Source organism: Leptosomus discolor, chromosome Z (genome assembly GCF_034619465.1).
Source record: "Leptosomus discolor isolate bLepDis1 chromosome Z, bLepDis1.hap2, whole genome shotgun sequence".
NCBI classification, from domain to species: domain Eukaryota; kingdom Metazoa; phylum Chordata; class Aves; order Leptosomiformes; family Leptosomidae; genus Leptosomus; species Leptosomus discolor.
In genome coordinates, this window is record NC_141419.1 from 44839402 (window position 1) to 44855729 (window position 16328).

The 16328-nt window shown below is 37.0% G+C and overlaps 1 protein-coding gene across 2 annotated transcripts in view; it reads right to left on the reverse strand.

Annotated features, from left to right (window-relative positions):
- Window positions 1-523: 523 nt before the first annotated feature.
- Window positions 524-16328, reverse strand: part of AUH (AU RNA binding methylglutaconyl-CoA hydratase) — a 120780-nt gene continuing 104975 nt past the window's right edge. Inside the window, exons 7-10 of one of the 2 annotated variants that reach the window (XM_086479848.1) lie at window positions 5626-5813; window positions 3346-3396; window positions 1449-1496; window positions 524-601 (exon numbers count right to left, since the gene is read on the reverse strand). In XM_086479848.1, coding sequence (XP_086335974.1) covers window positions 524-601; window positions 1449-1496; window positions 3346-3396; window positions 5626-5813 — 365 coding nt within the window. The remainder of the gene's footprint in view (window positions 602-1448; window positions 1497-3345; window positions 3397-5625; window positions 5814-16328) is intronic. The other variant, XM_086479847.1, reaches the window with a different exon arrangement.

Below are 16328 nucleotides of genomic sequence, written 5' to 3' on the forward strand. Positions count from 1 at the left end.
TAATGTTTTCCAAACAATAATACTTTTCAATTCCCTTAGCTTTATTAATAATGCACATATTCAGGTAGAATACTCAAATATAATTTTTACTGATATACAGAACCATTTTAATGCATATTTCGTACAATTTCTTATTTTGGTGTTCAGTAGTTGCTTTTGTTTTGATAAACTGATACAGCAGATTTATACTTAATATCACATATTGATTTTGTCTATATAAAGAATTTACAGAGCTTTTTCAATTGTGGAATGGTGTATTTCCTACATATGAAATTTTAAAAATGCTGCATGAACCTGTGACCTGGCCAATATACAGGTCAAACTTCAGAAACTGTAATGAGCATGAGTTGACACATTTCTGTCTGGGCCCAGAAGAAGTATGGACACATTCAAAATATTGTAACATCAGTATGATCGCTTTTACTTTGGTGGTTGTGGTATCTAGGTGCAGATGCAAAGTGCACCTTAATGGTCCTCACAGCAGTACTTTTATCCCACTGTATTTTAAAGGCATCAGCTTCTTTTATTCTCCCTTGTAGCGAGGAGATCTCTTCTCCTTAAATGCAAGAAGGCCTTCAATTCTATCTTTTGTTGGAATAGTCTGCAATAAGTAACAATTAATTATTGACCCCAAAAATAATACCAAGAAAAATACTTTCATATAAATCCTAGTTCTTCAATGCATCCAACACGGAACGTATAACACCATAGAAAAATGAAAACTAAAATGTCTCGTCAGACACAGCAACGTACCAGACACTTCAAAGGCACACTATAAGGCTGACAAACAATCTGGGAGAAGAAGTATCTTTTCTCCAAAGAGATTACTGTGAGAAACTCCTTAGGGTTTGGTTTTGGTGTTCAGTGGGTTTTTGGGGAGTTCAGGGTGGAGGGGCAGGCAGGGAGCGGTAGGTTCTTAACCAGATCAACTTATGTTTTAAATAAGTATCTACTGCTGATGCTTCTACTTCTATGACCAAGAACTTGTCTCAAAGTCCAAGAACACACAAATTCAAATACATCATTCTCATGTTTCTCTGGCAAAGAGATCTGTCTCTATCTTCTATTGGTTAGCACTTACGCCATTAGTGGCACATGTTAGTGAAGTGCCCGTCATGTTATTTCATATTAAACGAAAACAAAGCAAAAACAAGGCAGTTCTTGGACTAGATGCATGGCAGTGTATGACCAGCTAGGCATATGGCTGGTAGTGTGTCACTACCTTCACCCTAACAGTCTTGGCAGGGAGATGTTTTTGTTCTGAACTACACCTCCTGCCTTAAATACCTTACAAAAACAGAGTAAGGAGAAGCAAGGTCTAAATACAATGCCAAAATACTTGCAGAAGAAATCACAGAGCAATTTCTAGTTGAATTTCTGCATGTCTCACAACAGGCACCAACAAAGCCTGTTTTATGGTTGTTTTTCATGTAATCGTAGTTACATACCTGAGCATAACAAGCTTCTTCAATTGCTAAACCTGTTACTAAGTCGACCTGAGGAAAAGAAAACAATGCTTTTTAAAAGCATATTTTTGTATATTTATTATATATTATTTCGTGACAGCTAACTTAAATACTGTGTTTCCATATGCCACATACCAAAACACTTCTGCAAAGTTCTTCTATGCCATTTTAACATAGAAATGCTACACTGCCATGTGGTGAAAAACACTCTGTAACAGTTTCCTTATTTGGCAATACAATTTGTATGTAACACAGGGTCAAAACAATGTATGTTCTTTGCTACAAATTGTCTGGACTAAACTCCATTAGCTACTTATGCATTTGTGATATTTTGATTTCCTAGAGGGGAAAAGATTTAATGTGCTGCATGATTATTTAGAAATTGTTCCGAAACAAGTTATCTTCAAAAAGTCTTAAGAACATGATGTCACATCATAAAATAAACATAATTTCAGGTTGGAAGTGGTTTAAAATTAAAAAAAAAAAAAAAAAAAGAGGACAATGGCCAGGCCAGGCTGCATCGCCACCTAGTTTAATAATATTTTTTAATTTGTGAGCTGGTCTGAACAGCTGAAAAGGCTGAATTTTCCCCTCACTACTTCTCCGCCTATGTTGAGCATCAGCTGCTGAAGAACTTACCAGCTCTCCACATGGCCACTGAAAGGACTGTGGCTATCGACCACAAGCAATTTGTCAAGGGGAGATAAGCTACAGGATAGATTACGAAAGGAAGCCACGAAAACTCTGCCATGGAAGGTTTGCAACAGCAGCCTGAATGACCATTTGGCTTGATTGGTGTTCATAGAGTAGATCTTGTCTTCAGGCCTCAAGATTGAACTAGATGACCATTCAGAGTCCTTCTAACCCTATTGTCCCTAAATCTATAAACATCATGATTTTGACCTTTCAGTCCACTATACCTGGTAGCTAGGTAATTTAGCTCGTAGCATTCTGAGCCTTCAGCACCACTGAAATAAATCCTGAATTCCATCATTACTTGCTGTGGAAACCTAACAAACATGCTCTTTGCACAACAGCGTCTGAGTTTGGTTCTCAGATGAAAACTTAGTATGCTTTGCTGAACTCAACTATACCATTGGTTGGTTTTGAGACTTTAAGAAAAAAAGGATCATTCTTAAATTTATCTTCTTGGACTCAAATGTTGCTTGCAGTGTGATCCCCTTTCTCTTGTCCCAGGTTGAGCTATAAGGTGTTCTGATGCAGAGCTTATGCATGTGCTTAACTTTAAATATGAATAGTCCTACTGAGATCAGCAAGATGATTCACAAGCCTAAAGTAAAACACATGTCCAGACATGTTAAGGGCTGGACTTTAACAAGCTTTAGAGCTAGGTCAATACTGTTCAAGGAGTGGCACTCAGAATCAAATATGAAATCAGACTCCAGATAGAAGTTTAACACTAATCTCTATTAAATTACTAAAAATAAATAACATGCCTTTTAGCCTTTCACTTTAGTTACCAAAGTTAAAGTTACTTTAAATTCAGTTACTAAACACTGAGAGCAGTGACAGATTTGACAGAGTATGACTTTGAGGGGAGTTTTGCCCAGCATTTGGAACACAAGTTGCTCATAGTAGTTCATGTTTACTTTCTAGTAGTAATAATTAGCAGAATGCATTACTCCCGGACAGACATGAGGCTACTAAGCCTCGTTATGGAAATCAGCATCAACTCTCATCTCAGGAGTCTGAGACATAAAAAAATTGCATTTCGTCTTTTAAAAAGTTTTGATCAGATACATTTTGAAAGACTATACTCTGAGAAACTAAAAGCAGTTCTAGAAAAAAAAAAATCACCACAGTAGACCTGTTGCCAGCCTGACTTCTGCTTACTCTTATGGAAAGTACAGATCCTTACCTCCATTCCCTGATTGATGGCAAGTTTTGCAACTCTCATTGCTACTGGTCCCTAAAATGAAATAAAAAGCTTATTTACATATTATCAAAACCTACAAGATTATGCAGTGAAGAGTTTGCACATCAATGTTGTTATATTGGGACCTTCTAGACTTTGGACTTTTATTAAATTTATAGTAAACAGTTCAAATATCCTAAATTACATCTCTGTAGTAGACATTTGGTTCCAAACAGATAGTTTTGATATTAAAAAAAAATTAAAACCACTGTTTTCAAAAGAACCTAATCAAAGCAATTTATGTTTCAAAGGTGCTGAGCATGTCCACTTTTGTCAACCTTGCTCAGTTCCCTCCAAAACAATGCTCAGAATGGCCACTTTAAAAGACATCATTATAGGCCTTTGCAAGGTCAAATCTTATGTCCCTTTTATCAAACAATGGAGACACATGAAAAGATCTGATACTGAAATAAAATGAACTGATGCAGCTTCAAATCTAAAATATGCTACTGCAAAGCCTGCACTGGTCAAGTGGTGACACTTTTCCACGAGTGACTGAGCTCCCCAGTGAGCAGAGTGATTTCCACCTTCCTCCACATTGCCACAGAACAGCAAGACATCTTCGGGAATCCTCTCAGTCTTGTACCTATCCATCAGCATTAGCTTCTGAATGCTCAGACACTGCTTTACAGAACTGGCCTGCTGCTTTAGGAAAAGTCAAATGCTTTTGCGCTGATTAAAATCTGAAGCTGTAACTATAAATCAACCTTCCAGAATCACTGCATGTTAACATTTTAACTGTATTTTTCATGTTTGTCTTTCTATGAGGGTGTTCAAGACACAAATAACCAATGTTAAATGCCGTATTTAATCTGTAACGTTTTCCATTTTCAATGAAAAATTCTAGCTGTTACACTTGTGATCCAACAAAGCGGTTTACTAATTATTTTCTTCTTCTGCTTCCTACGAATTTGCTAAATGGGACCCTTCAGTTGAAAAGCAGGTTTATCAAAATCTCCAAACATGCATTCCTACCGTGAACAAACAGCTTGCAGTCTATGGCAACAGGGCAAGAGGTAGCAATCAGCTAACACAAAGACTCCTGTAAGGGTCATACTTAAACTTCATACAAAAATTTTCAAGTTCTAAAGCACAGGAATACAGCAAATCCCATTTCAATTCTTTTATGAAAGACAGAGATAGGATGCTGTTTAGAATGAATGGTAATAACAGCATGATTCTTTCATCAAGCTTACACACAAAGGACAGCAACCAAACTTTCCAATAGTAAATGGGTTTTGGTTTAATACTGAAATTACATTTAGCTTTCAAAATAGGAGTTACACTGAGATACGTTCACTTTCATATGGACCTTTTTGCCTCTCTTCCGAAGTTTTGTATTGGGTCTGCTTGAGATGGAGCCCTCATCGTGCTGTGCTGTGTAGTGGTAGCTAGAAAGGTGTTGATAACACACTAGTGTTTTGACCAGTGCTGAGCAGGGCTCACACAGCACCAAGGCTGTCTCTCTAACATTTCCCCAGTAGGCTGGGGATGGGCAAAACCTTGGGAGGGGACACAGCCAGGACAGCTGACCCAAACTGACCGAAGGGATATTCCATATCACATGATGTCTGCTCAGCAATATAAGCTAAGGGAAAAGAGGGGGAAGTGGGGAGCATTCATTTTTACGTTTGTCGTCTGGAGCAACCGCTACACGTACCAAAGCCCTGTTTCCCGGGAAGTGGCTAGACATCACCTGCTGATGGAAGTAGAGAATAAAATATTTTGTTTTCCTTTGCTTCTGCATGCAGCTTTCGCTTTATTAAACTGTCCTTATCTTGACCAATGTGCCTATTGTTATATTTTCTCTCCCCTGTCCAGCTGAGGTGGGGAGAGTGATAAGAGTGGCTTTGGTGGGCACCTCGCATCCAGACAGGGTCAATCCACCAGAAGTGTTCGACAGCAACAGAATAACCTATTGAGATAATTGCTTTACTAAGACACAACCTAAACGCTATTTTTTTTATAAAATTGAAAGCCAAAATACACAATACAAACACAGACCATATCATGATGACAGAAGGATTGAGAGAGTTTTTCTGCTTCACTATGAAATAACTACCACACAATACACAAGAAAGAAAACTTCCGATTGCTCTCCACATAACTAGAATGGCTTCTTAACACATAATTTCACGACAGTTTTTCTTAATACAGCTGCTTCTCTTTCAGTTTCAATGTTTGGTTAAAACTAGAAACTAAAATAAAAATAGTTTGTTTTACCTGAGGTAAAAATTCTCTTGCCAGAGCTAATGCTCTTCTGTATGCAGCATCCCCTGCTTCATTCTGTTCCACCACATGGCTAATCAATCCTATTGATTTTGCTTCCTCACCATCTACAATACGTGCAGAGAAGATCAGTTCTTTTGCCAAAGACACTCCAATTGTGCGAGGTAATCTCTGTGTCCCCCCTAAAGTTTGGAAAAAGAAAAAACAGAAGTGTTAGTTTCCCATCCATTTATACCACAAATGTGGATGTCTTGTTCAGTTCAAATATTTTAATCTTTAATTCCATGAACAATTACATGAACATACAGAAATTAAACTATCATACAATGGCATTCCTAAATGGCTTCTTCAGTTTTGAAACTACATCTAAAACAAAATCAATTGCCCTGCTTCTTAGAAAGACGTGAATAACTGAAAAGAGGTAATATTGATAGAGATTCTGTGCAATTATAGACAAGTTACCTTATTCATATCATCCAAAAGCTAAAGGAAAATTACTTGCCAGTAATTACAATATCCAAAAACCCTGCTTCTTTTTAACAATCTTATATTTTTATGATATTAATCACCACGATATGAACACTTCTGAAGAACTATACTCAAAAAGAATATATACTCTAAGAAGATTGTAGTCCATGCAAAACCCACCAGACAAGGTCTTTACAAAGGCATGGTTTTGTGTCTCTTCTTACTTCTATATTATTATTGAAATCTTAAAGCTTGATTACAAAAGCTAGGGAAAGACAACGGCAGGTGTGGATCAACAGAGAAAGGCACCTAACTTTAGTTAGCTTTTCTTACTACGTTAAAAACTTCTTTGGTAGATCAGCATTTTCAGAAGGTCAAAAAGCAGTAACTACATTAACCAGACATGTGAAGATTGCTTACTTGAACTAACAATTAACTTTCCAGAACTGACAAACAATAAGAATGTGGGAATAATCATTATCAAAACTGAAGAACTAAACTCAAATCACACAAGCAGATGTTTATATGAATTAGAACAGTGGAAATGGCCTTTATTCAGGACACAGGATTTTGAAAATATGCAAGGTCTACCATTTTGACATGGATCTGAAATAAATATTCAATTTATATAGAGTCTCCAAATAAAAATTTCTTTCCAAATAGCTATTTCTGCAAGAGCATGCTTATATATTCAAGTATAAACATATGTATACATGCAGGAGGAATATTTATAGGAGGTGTTCAAAGGGAGGTGGTACAACACTGGACAAACGTCTGTTCAACTAATATAAAATACATTAATTTCCACTAGGTAATTGTGGACTAAGCCAGTATTTTATCGAAGCCATTAATTTCACTTAGTGATGTTTCCTGAAAATACTTTAAATACATCTCCGAGACAAATAAACTGACTGGAAACAAACAAGTTTTTGTGATTCAATGATTCAGCTTTCAACTACTGTTTTTTAAGAATCATAAGCTTCAATACTACTGTACTCCTTTCTATAAAAGCAAACCTGCCTTTGAACACATTACATCATACAAAAATGCAGAAGGTCTGGAGGAATGTCTGCCTCACACCTTTCTCAAATATTAGAAAATCATGATCTGTAACAAAAACCGAGATATGTTTTCTGGGCTGAAACTGGAGGAATTAAAAAAATGCTTACACTCATAACAGCTAAAATAAATTTTGTAGAAAAACAACATTAGTAAATAAAAATAATGTGGTATTTCCTATGGTCCTACCACTCTGAGAGGATTTTAGCAAGACTGTTTAGCAAGACTGTCCTAATGGTAAAGGGCAACAGGCAACAGCAAGAGGAACTCCTGTTCAATAAATTCTGCTAATTCTGCTAGTTGTACAGCTAAGTCAGTGGTAGTGCTAAGGGGAAAATTTTGCTAACAGCATAATCTAGGGAAAGATCGTAATCCAGGGCATTTTTATGAAAAGGGTAGGGAGACAAGACGACTACAACAAAACACCTTGTGAAAGACTACAACCTCTGAAGCCTAAGCCTTCCCATTAGCCTTTGCTGCCTCACTGGGGAGATTCACAGACAACGACTGAAGCTGTAGCTATAAACCTTTATATCAGAACTACTAAACTCACTTCTTGAGTTTTCAAGAAGCTTGCTGCTTCTGATAGTGAGCTGTACCACCATCACCACAAACAAACATTTACTGGCTTTTTTGTTTTAAATACTGAAAATGTTTGTTAATTTTTCACCCAAAGAAGCTGTCACACCCTAATCAACATCTATCCTTACACACATTTTAAGTGTACATCAGAACATAGCAAATGTCTACCCTGATTCTCTTTAAGAATAGATTAGTCATAAATTAGCCCTTTCACTTTAGTAATGGAACCTAGAAAAACATCAGGTTTGGCTTTTGATTAAAGAAAACTGTTTGTCCCAACTGTAAGACCTGAAAACATATGAGGCTCAATTTATGGCCTCCACATCTACTTCTTCCTTGCTTGCTATGCCTAGTGTTTTTTTCTATTTAATTATCTCCCCTTCCTTTACTGTTTTATCTCTTCCATTACTGCTTTTACCAGGAAATGTTGAAAATAAAATTTAATTGAGCAACAATATTTCATAACTTTGACCAAACAATGGATATGTTTAAGCATGAAATAGTGTTTATAGATGAAAAAAAGTGTTCTTGCTAGTGTCTTACACAATAATGATTAAACAGCAAAAAAGCAGACTATAGTCCATGTTTTTTGGCTGCCTCCTACACCGCAAGGCCATTAAGCAGAGGAGCATATTCTTTGATTAATACTCACAGAACAGAAGCTAACAGTTCAGTGCATCAATCACATGTATTCAGTAGTAGGAATAAGATATATGCACAGACACAAGCAGTAAGACTCAATTAATCAAGTGTAAACACCACACCAAAATACGTCCAACACATCCAAGTTACATCCATTTATGAAGAAAAGACAGAGAGTACGCTGCAAACAGATGTTCTGCTTTGGTAATACACAAAGAACATATAAAGCCTGCCAACTACAATCAGACCTAAAGGAAGTAACACCCAGTCTTCAAAGACATTACTTAACCAAGGCATTTCATCTAAATGTAGAGCAGAATTTGATGGAAGAATAGTCGTTTCATCTTCACAAACTTAATGACATGTTATTTCAAGGACTAGTGATCTGGTATTACTCACTGTGTTGATAAAAGTATTTGACATACAGTTGCAATGTAAATGCGCTCTTATCTGAGATGGTATATATTCAGTGTTGCAATAATTGTAAACAGCAGTTTTAGATGACAATCAAGTCATGTGAAAAGACACAGTAAATACAAGACTCTGGCACTAAAATTGTTAGGGTTTTTTTTCTTTAACAAATAGTTGATTTTGTATGAATATTTATTTACTGTCAGTAATTCATCAATTACAAAACATGTACACAACTGGTTTGGATTAAGGGAATTACATGATAAATTCCCAAAAGTATATCCAACAAGATGAAGCAACTAGCTTACTGGAAATAGATTCATCATTCTGGCAGAGAATATCTACAGTCAGTAGTTTCTCATAGCTGAAGGCTCTGTGAAAACATACTAGAAAAAATCCTGCTTGACAAAAAATCCAAACTTTAATTCAGTAATAATCCTGTTTATTAAGTCAAGCAAAAATGAGTCTTTCTATCCTATCCTTTCTATCACTAGCTTTGTTTTATTCATGTTAAGACTGATTTAAGTGACACGTTTCTAGATTTCTTTTTTTGAAGACTATTGTGCATTTCTAATATTTTAGTAACAATCATTGGTGAAACCAAAGTCTGTCAGCCACAAACTTTCTAATTATTCAAGTCAGTCAAGAAATGGCTTAAATGTATTCTTGTTATTCTTCTGCAGAAAGCTGTAAGGGGTTGTTTTTCTTCTTTCCGTTGAAACTCACAGAAACATGGAACACAGAAACCTGCTATTCGTAACACCAAATCCTTAACAATACGAGCCCATAAATAAACTAACATCGATAAACTTATTACTTTAATGTAATACTTTATAGTCATATAAGTCATATTTTAAATGTCTGTGTAACAAACATATTTTCCACTTTTAAAGTATCTGTCATCCATTGCTAAGTTAAGCAATTTTCAAAATACTAACCACTCTAAAAGCCTAAACACTCTACCAAGACAGTATTTAACAGCAAGATTCCAACAGATTATTTCCCAGATTAGGCCTCGATCCTGCAAGGCTGTACACATTTTAGCTAACTTAAATCCAGGTATAAAGCTTTATGGGCTCAGATATCCCAAATCTTTTTGCAGAAGAAAACATGAAGAGGCCTTCACTGGCAGAAACTGGGTAACTGACTGACAACTGAAAACAGCTTAGACTGGGAAAGACATCAACAAAGATGCAAGTGACGGGGGTGAAGAATGCGAAGAAGAAGGAACGAAACAAAACATTATCTCTGCAAGAGGAAAAAAGCACTGAGCTGATGAAGAGCAGGCGGTAGGCAAGGCCACTTTCATGTCTGGCCATATAAACGGTTGTTTGGAAGAAAACTAGAGACCTGAGCAAAGTCCGAGGCAGTAGCCTGAGGCCAACTCAGAGGTTGCCCCAGGGTCTGAGAAGACTGAGAAATTGTTTGAGTGAGATTTCGTAGTAGGTTGCCAAAAGGGCTTAGGGAAATCTGGCTTGTCAGTCAAACTGAAAAAAGCCCTGCAGGAACGTCAGACATAACCCTACCGGAGGTTGAAGAGGCCGGATGACCTGTACCTATGCCAGCCTGGCAGTGGCATACCCCAGCTCCAAAACTGCCAACTTAATTTGCAAATTAGTCCTTAATTTTCACAATCCATTTTATTCATCTGCATTTGTGGACTGGTTTATTTAAAAACCTATCTGAAAAATGCCTAGAATATACCAAACCACCATGCATGGGTGGCTTGAAGGCGGCAGCTTGTATCAGAAGAATGTAGTACTTGGCTTGAAGATGTACAAATGCTTACGATGCATGACAGAAAGTGTAAATACACTTCCAGCATTCACAAGTGGTTAAATAACCACAGCTTTTGTACAGAAAGATGAAATCGTTGGGTAATTTAGAAAAACGAATTTATTTTCAAAATACGTAATCCTCTTGTAGATTGAGAAAGATAGAAGATAGTTTCCCAGCAGACAGCTGCATACATGAAATAAATGGAACCAAAAAATGCATCTGGAACGTGATTTTTATAAATTGGACTCCACTTCAAAAGAGATTCTGCATCTGGTGCAAGCAGCTTACTCCACATTTCTCTCACAAGCATGGTACAGCCAACTGCATGGACTCCACTGTCAGACTAAACACTGCTTGACAAGCACAGATCTGCTTTACCACCCGTGGACTCCCAGGACTCGCAGTACCAGCAACACACACCCTGACAATCTGCCTTATTTTTTTTAAACTGAAATTATTTGAGGAAGAAAAGAGAAATGCCTAAAGCCGTTAATCTACTTATTAACTTGTACTTAATTGTAAACAGATTCAACAAGCATGAGCACACACAGATATTCGGTAAGGCCATGGGACTTCCTATTACTTCAGATAGGAACTTGGTCTTATCATCACTTGGGAATGCAATGACAGAAAGTGAACTTAAATAAAATTCAAAAGTAAATACACATTAAAACATAACTCATCTTGCTGCAGAAAGAAATTAATGGCCCAAGAGAAGGCATTTTCCAGTTTCAAAATTACACCCACACTTTTATGAAGTCACTACTCAGCTGTAACAACAGGTAGGAGGTTCAGACCAGTGCTGCTCTGTATGATCATACTTTGCAAATCATGTGGGCTTTATGAGTAATATTAGGTAAAAGTTTTATTTAACTTGTATTTTAAATAAATAATTTTATAGTCCGTGTTCTTACAGCTTTGGATTGACTATGAAAGATAAAATTTGATGCATGCAAAAATCAGGACAAAAAAAAACAGACATGAGAAAAACTATCATCATTATTTAGCGCAAGTGAAATAAAGAAAAATTATTTACCACAGCAGTATCCTATTTTTATTTACATTTTGAATGAGATCACAGGCCCCAATTGGGGTAATTACTTTAGTTTTTAATGGACAGAATTGAAATAAAGAAACAGCAAGAAAGCAAAAACCAGACTACTAAATCTGAAGTCTTCACTGCTTATGAGCAAGTGACTTGAGTTTTCCTCACTTCTCTGCTCTCCTTACGGAAATCTACCATTTTGTTCTTCCACACAGCAAAGAAATCCATCACTCTGCTAACCCCCCAAACCAACTCATTCCTAACCCTATTCTTTCCCCCATCCTGCCTACTATCAAATTAATCTGCTTTCAACTGTTCCAAAGTAATGGGTTTTAAAGAATTTACCTCTGAAATTATTCATCCCTGAAATTCTCTGACTTGAACAGCAGTAAAGAAAAGGGAATTGGTGGCTAAAAGAACAGGAGCCCAGGGAAAACAGCAAAACCAATGAGATTGCAAGAGGACACAACCCCAGCTGTCAAATCCCAAGCAGGCAGAGTGCTCTCTCTACTGCTAAATACATGTAAAATGAACTTGTACATATAAAGTATATTTTTCATATTGAGTAGGATGTCCTCCCAGATGAGGCAGTCATACACTAAAGCTACACTGCACCTAGCCTAGTACTGAGTCTACAACATAACTTCTATAACATTCTACAGTGCTTTGAAAACAGACTCTACCAAAAAACTGGGAAAGCTGGCACGCATTATTGTAACAATCTGCAATACAAAAAGCAAACTCTTCAGTAAATCAGAATTTAATTTTGAGATACCAAGTCTGATACTCAGAAATACTCCGAACTTTTTCAGCTTGATCTGTTAGATTTTGTAGCACTACCTAGGAGTGCTAGAATAACATTCTGTTCTTTTTACTTTCCAGACTGATCCTTCTATTTGTTATTTTATAGTAGTAGTTCATATGTGAAGAAATAATCACTGCCGTTATTAAAAATTCTGTAAGTCACATGAAAAATTGAAATGTTTTTTTCATTTGTGCATATTAATTTGTATTCTTGAATGTTACATTATTTGTGATTCCTTGTAAGCATATCACCTATCTGCCATAATAATTAAAACTCATATTAAAAAATTACAATTAAAATAAATTCATCACAAGTGTAAATATAAACATGCTTTCAGTTTATGTTACAGGATATTCTCCATGTGCTAATTTTTGATCACATGGATATTTGCATGCCTAGCTGGAAACAATGAAAGACACAGATTTTCCAGAGACACAAGCAGCCTTAGTGACTTCAGCTTCAGGTTTTCATGCTGAATACCTCCAGATCGGCTACCAAAACACTTAAAATCAGTGACACCTAAGAAACTGCAGATTAAGTAATCTGAACAAACTGGGTTAGAAGCCTATGGCATAGGCTGGAAGAGAAGCTACTTTTGCAAAGCCAGATTCCCCCTTTACAGGTGTTACAGAAAACTTCTTTATTCACTATACAAATATGATTCAGTCACTACTCAGCTATACTGAGAGCAGCAGATACCCTCCAGACTATATAAAAGACCAAGTATTCAAAGACTGAAAGGTTACAAATTCAACATAAACAAAAACAATTGAAAGAAGATCCAAATTGCTTATTTGTTCGTGTCCTTACCAGGAAATCACATCTCTCTACTATTTTTGACTGACCCTTGGTTCCATATATTGCTGCTCAGGAACAACTGAGAGAGGGTAGGTAGGGCTAGCCCATTGTTTTGAGTTACACTACTATTAAAAGGCCAGACAGCAGATGGTACATTTTAAATGACTCGTCTTCCCTCGCTGATAAATACTATTTCATTTAATTCACGTTGTTAACATTTCAAGAATCAGAGGTTTTAAAGACGTTACAGTCCAAATTCATTAAAAATTTCACTTTAATATGCATATGGTTCTGTGTAAAGATAAGTAACAACTTTAAATGCATATGGGATAGATTTTCTACTAAGGCAGTTCCTGTGCAACACTAGACCTATGCTAATAAATGCAAACTAGAATTTTAACATTTTATTGTTTGGGATTACTCAGATGTTTTTCCTCAAAGAAAACTACAGCTCTTTTATCATCTTCCAGTCAATTTGTAACTCCTCAAAAAAACCCAAACACCAGTAACTGACAGGAAATCAACAAAAAAAGAGATTAAATAAGTGATTATTACCAGGCTGCAGCTATCAGACTGTTACAACAGTAAGGAAAGGAATTACATTAAGAAAACACCTTTTATATTTTTATATTCCGCTCACCTGCTGCCATGACGCAGCAATACAAAAGAGAAGTCACTGTTTATAGCATGCAATGCAAAATAGCTGTATGCAATAGCAAATCTTTATCTATAGATGGAGAAGCTAGTGCTAATTAGATTCTTCTGTCATCTAATCGCACAGAGATGAGTTGGCTTTCATGGAACTTTACAGGTTTAAGGATCAAAGAATCATAGAACCACTTTGGTTGTAAAAGACCTTTAAGATCATCAGGTCCAATCACTATCCTAACACTACCAAGCCCACCACTAAACCACGTCCCTAAGCACCACAGCTTTTGAACACCTCCAGGGACGTTGACTCCACCACCTCCCTGGGCAGCCTGTTCCAATGCCTAACCATGCCTTCAGGAAAGAAATTTTTCCTAATATCCAATCTAAATCTCCCCTGGCGCAATTTGAGGCCGTTACCTCTTGTCCTGCCAGTAGTTACTTGGGAGAAGAGACCAACACCGGCCTCACTACAACTTCCTTGCAGGTAGTTGTAGAGAGCAATAAAGTCCCCCCTCAGCCTCCTCTTCTCTAGGCTAAACAATCCCAGCTCCCTCAGCCGCTCCTCATAAGACATGTTTTCCAGACCCCTCACCAGCTTCGTTGCCCTTCTCTGGACATGCTATAGGACCTCAATGTCCTTCTTGTAATGAGGGGCCCAAAACTGGACACAGTACTCAAGGCGTGGTCTCACCAGTAGTGAAATTTGACATTAATTTTATTTTCCTTATATCCTACATCCATCTCATCCAGGAAGAGAGACATTTGAGACTATATAGGCAGAAGGCAATGCAGAAATGAATCTGTATGAGCATCAAGAGCTAGGATAATTGCTGGAAACACTGCACTTAATAAAAAAAATTATAAATGTCTTTTAATTAACCGAAGTCATTAAGAATAGTTTGTAACAAACACTAAGGATCAACAAGATAGTGGGCACCACTCACTTCTCACTAGCTGGCCTCATCCTGCTCTTCAGGCAGGACCATTCTGATGTGAGTAAAACTAGCTGCTGAATCCTTTGCGCTTCTAGGTGTGGCTACTGCCTGGTTGCTGCTCCTAGTTCTGGATCTCTCAAGGCACTCCTACAGGCAGATCCTTTGACACTGCTCTAGCAGCAATCCACCTGCTTGACTGTAGTCACTGCTAGAGCTCTCCCAAATCCACAGCAGTTTAGGAACATTTTACTGGAGCCTGGATACTTCAAAAGCTCTATTTCTGCAAAAGTCCTTCAGAGAATATATGGCCTATGAGCAGGAAATTGAAAAAAAAAAAAAGGGATTTCTTTAATAAAGGAGACTTTAGCCTTGAAATCTGAAGAGAATCACGAAATCTTTAGAAAAAGAGTAGACATGCTGAATGAAACCCCTTGTAGACTCCATTTGCCTGCAAGGTTAGGAATCTGATGAGCAAGCATAAACCCACATCAGCTTCTTGGACTCAGCCTCTATTTCTGTCTTAGAAAAAATGGCATTTTTAAACAGAATTTCCATCTCTCATTTTAAGCCTGAGATGTGTTTCACCCTAAGAACTGGCAACCCTCTTCCCCAGTCAGCCGTCGTTGTAACATTTATTCTCCTTGCTACTGGAGCACTGAAACAGCTCAGAAATTGAAAGCCTTTATCACATCCGCATTGTTAACCCTAATCAAATAGGGCTGTACCTTACCGTGCATGTGTAATTTAAGGCCACACAGCAAGCTGTAGGTGTTCTCTGGAGATATTCAATGGAATATCAAAAGCAGGATAAGTTTGCAATGTGTTGGCATGGCCCTTATTCTTTTAATGTTATAAAACCTAAATATGATTTGAGACAGTCTAAGTTGCTCTCATCTTCTTCACGCATCTCCATTTTCTTGGGTTTTTTTAAGAGCCTAAAACATAATTTCTGGTGAAACAAAACATTGTATTTATTCTGAAACAAAACATTTTGGTTTTACCACTTGATTTTGATCGGTAACTTAGTTCAGCCGCTGAAATTTCAATTTTTTAATAGTCCTACCTATATCTAAAAATGTCTTATTAAAGAAAATAATTTACTCTTCCTCTCCAGTCTGCTGCTTGGACTATTCCATAACAGTGAGAATTTGTGGCAAAGAAATGCCTGGTTGTTTGAATTTATAAAAATAAAACACAATCAATAAAAATTAGACCATTAATGTGATAGTGCTCTTATACACTACTTGCACTGTACATGTAGAGTATACTTGAGCAGCAACAATTTTAATTGTTTTGCATTGATAATTCCCCAGCCCCACTAACATGTACATCCTCTCCTTACTGGTTCATGATAGGACAGTGGGCTAGGTGCACTGTAAGTTCAGGCTGGCAGGTTCAAATCCCACAGACAACCTCCCCCTGCTTATTGGAGTAAACACAGTCCTGTTTCCTCACAATATTCTGTGTTAGATCATTTTAGCTCTCTAAATATGGAAGCAACGGTGGTTTCATGCAAACATGC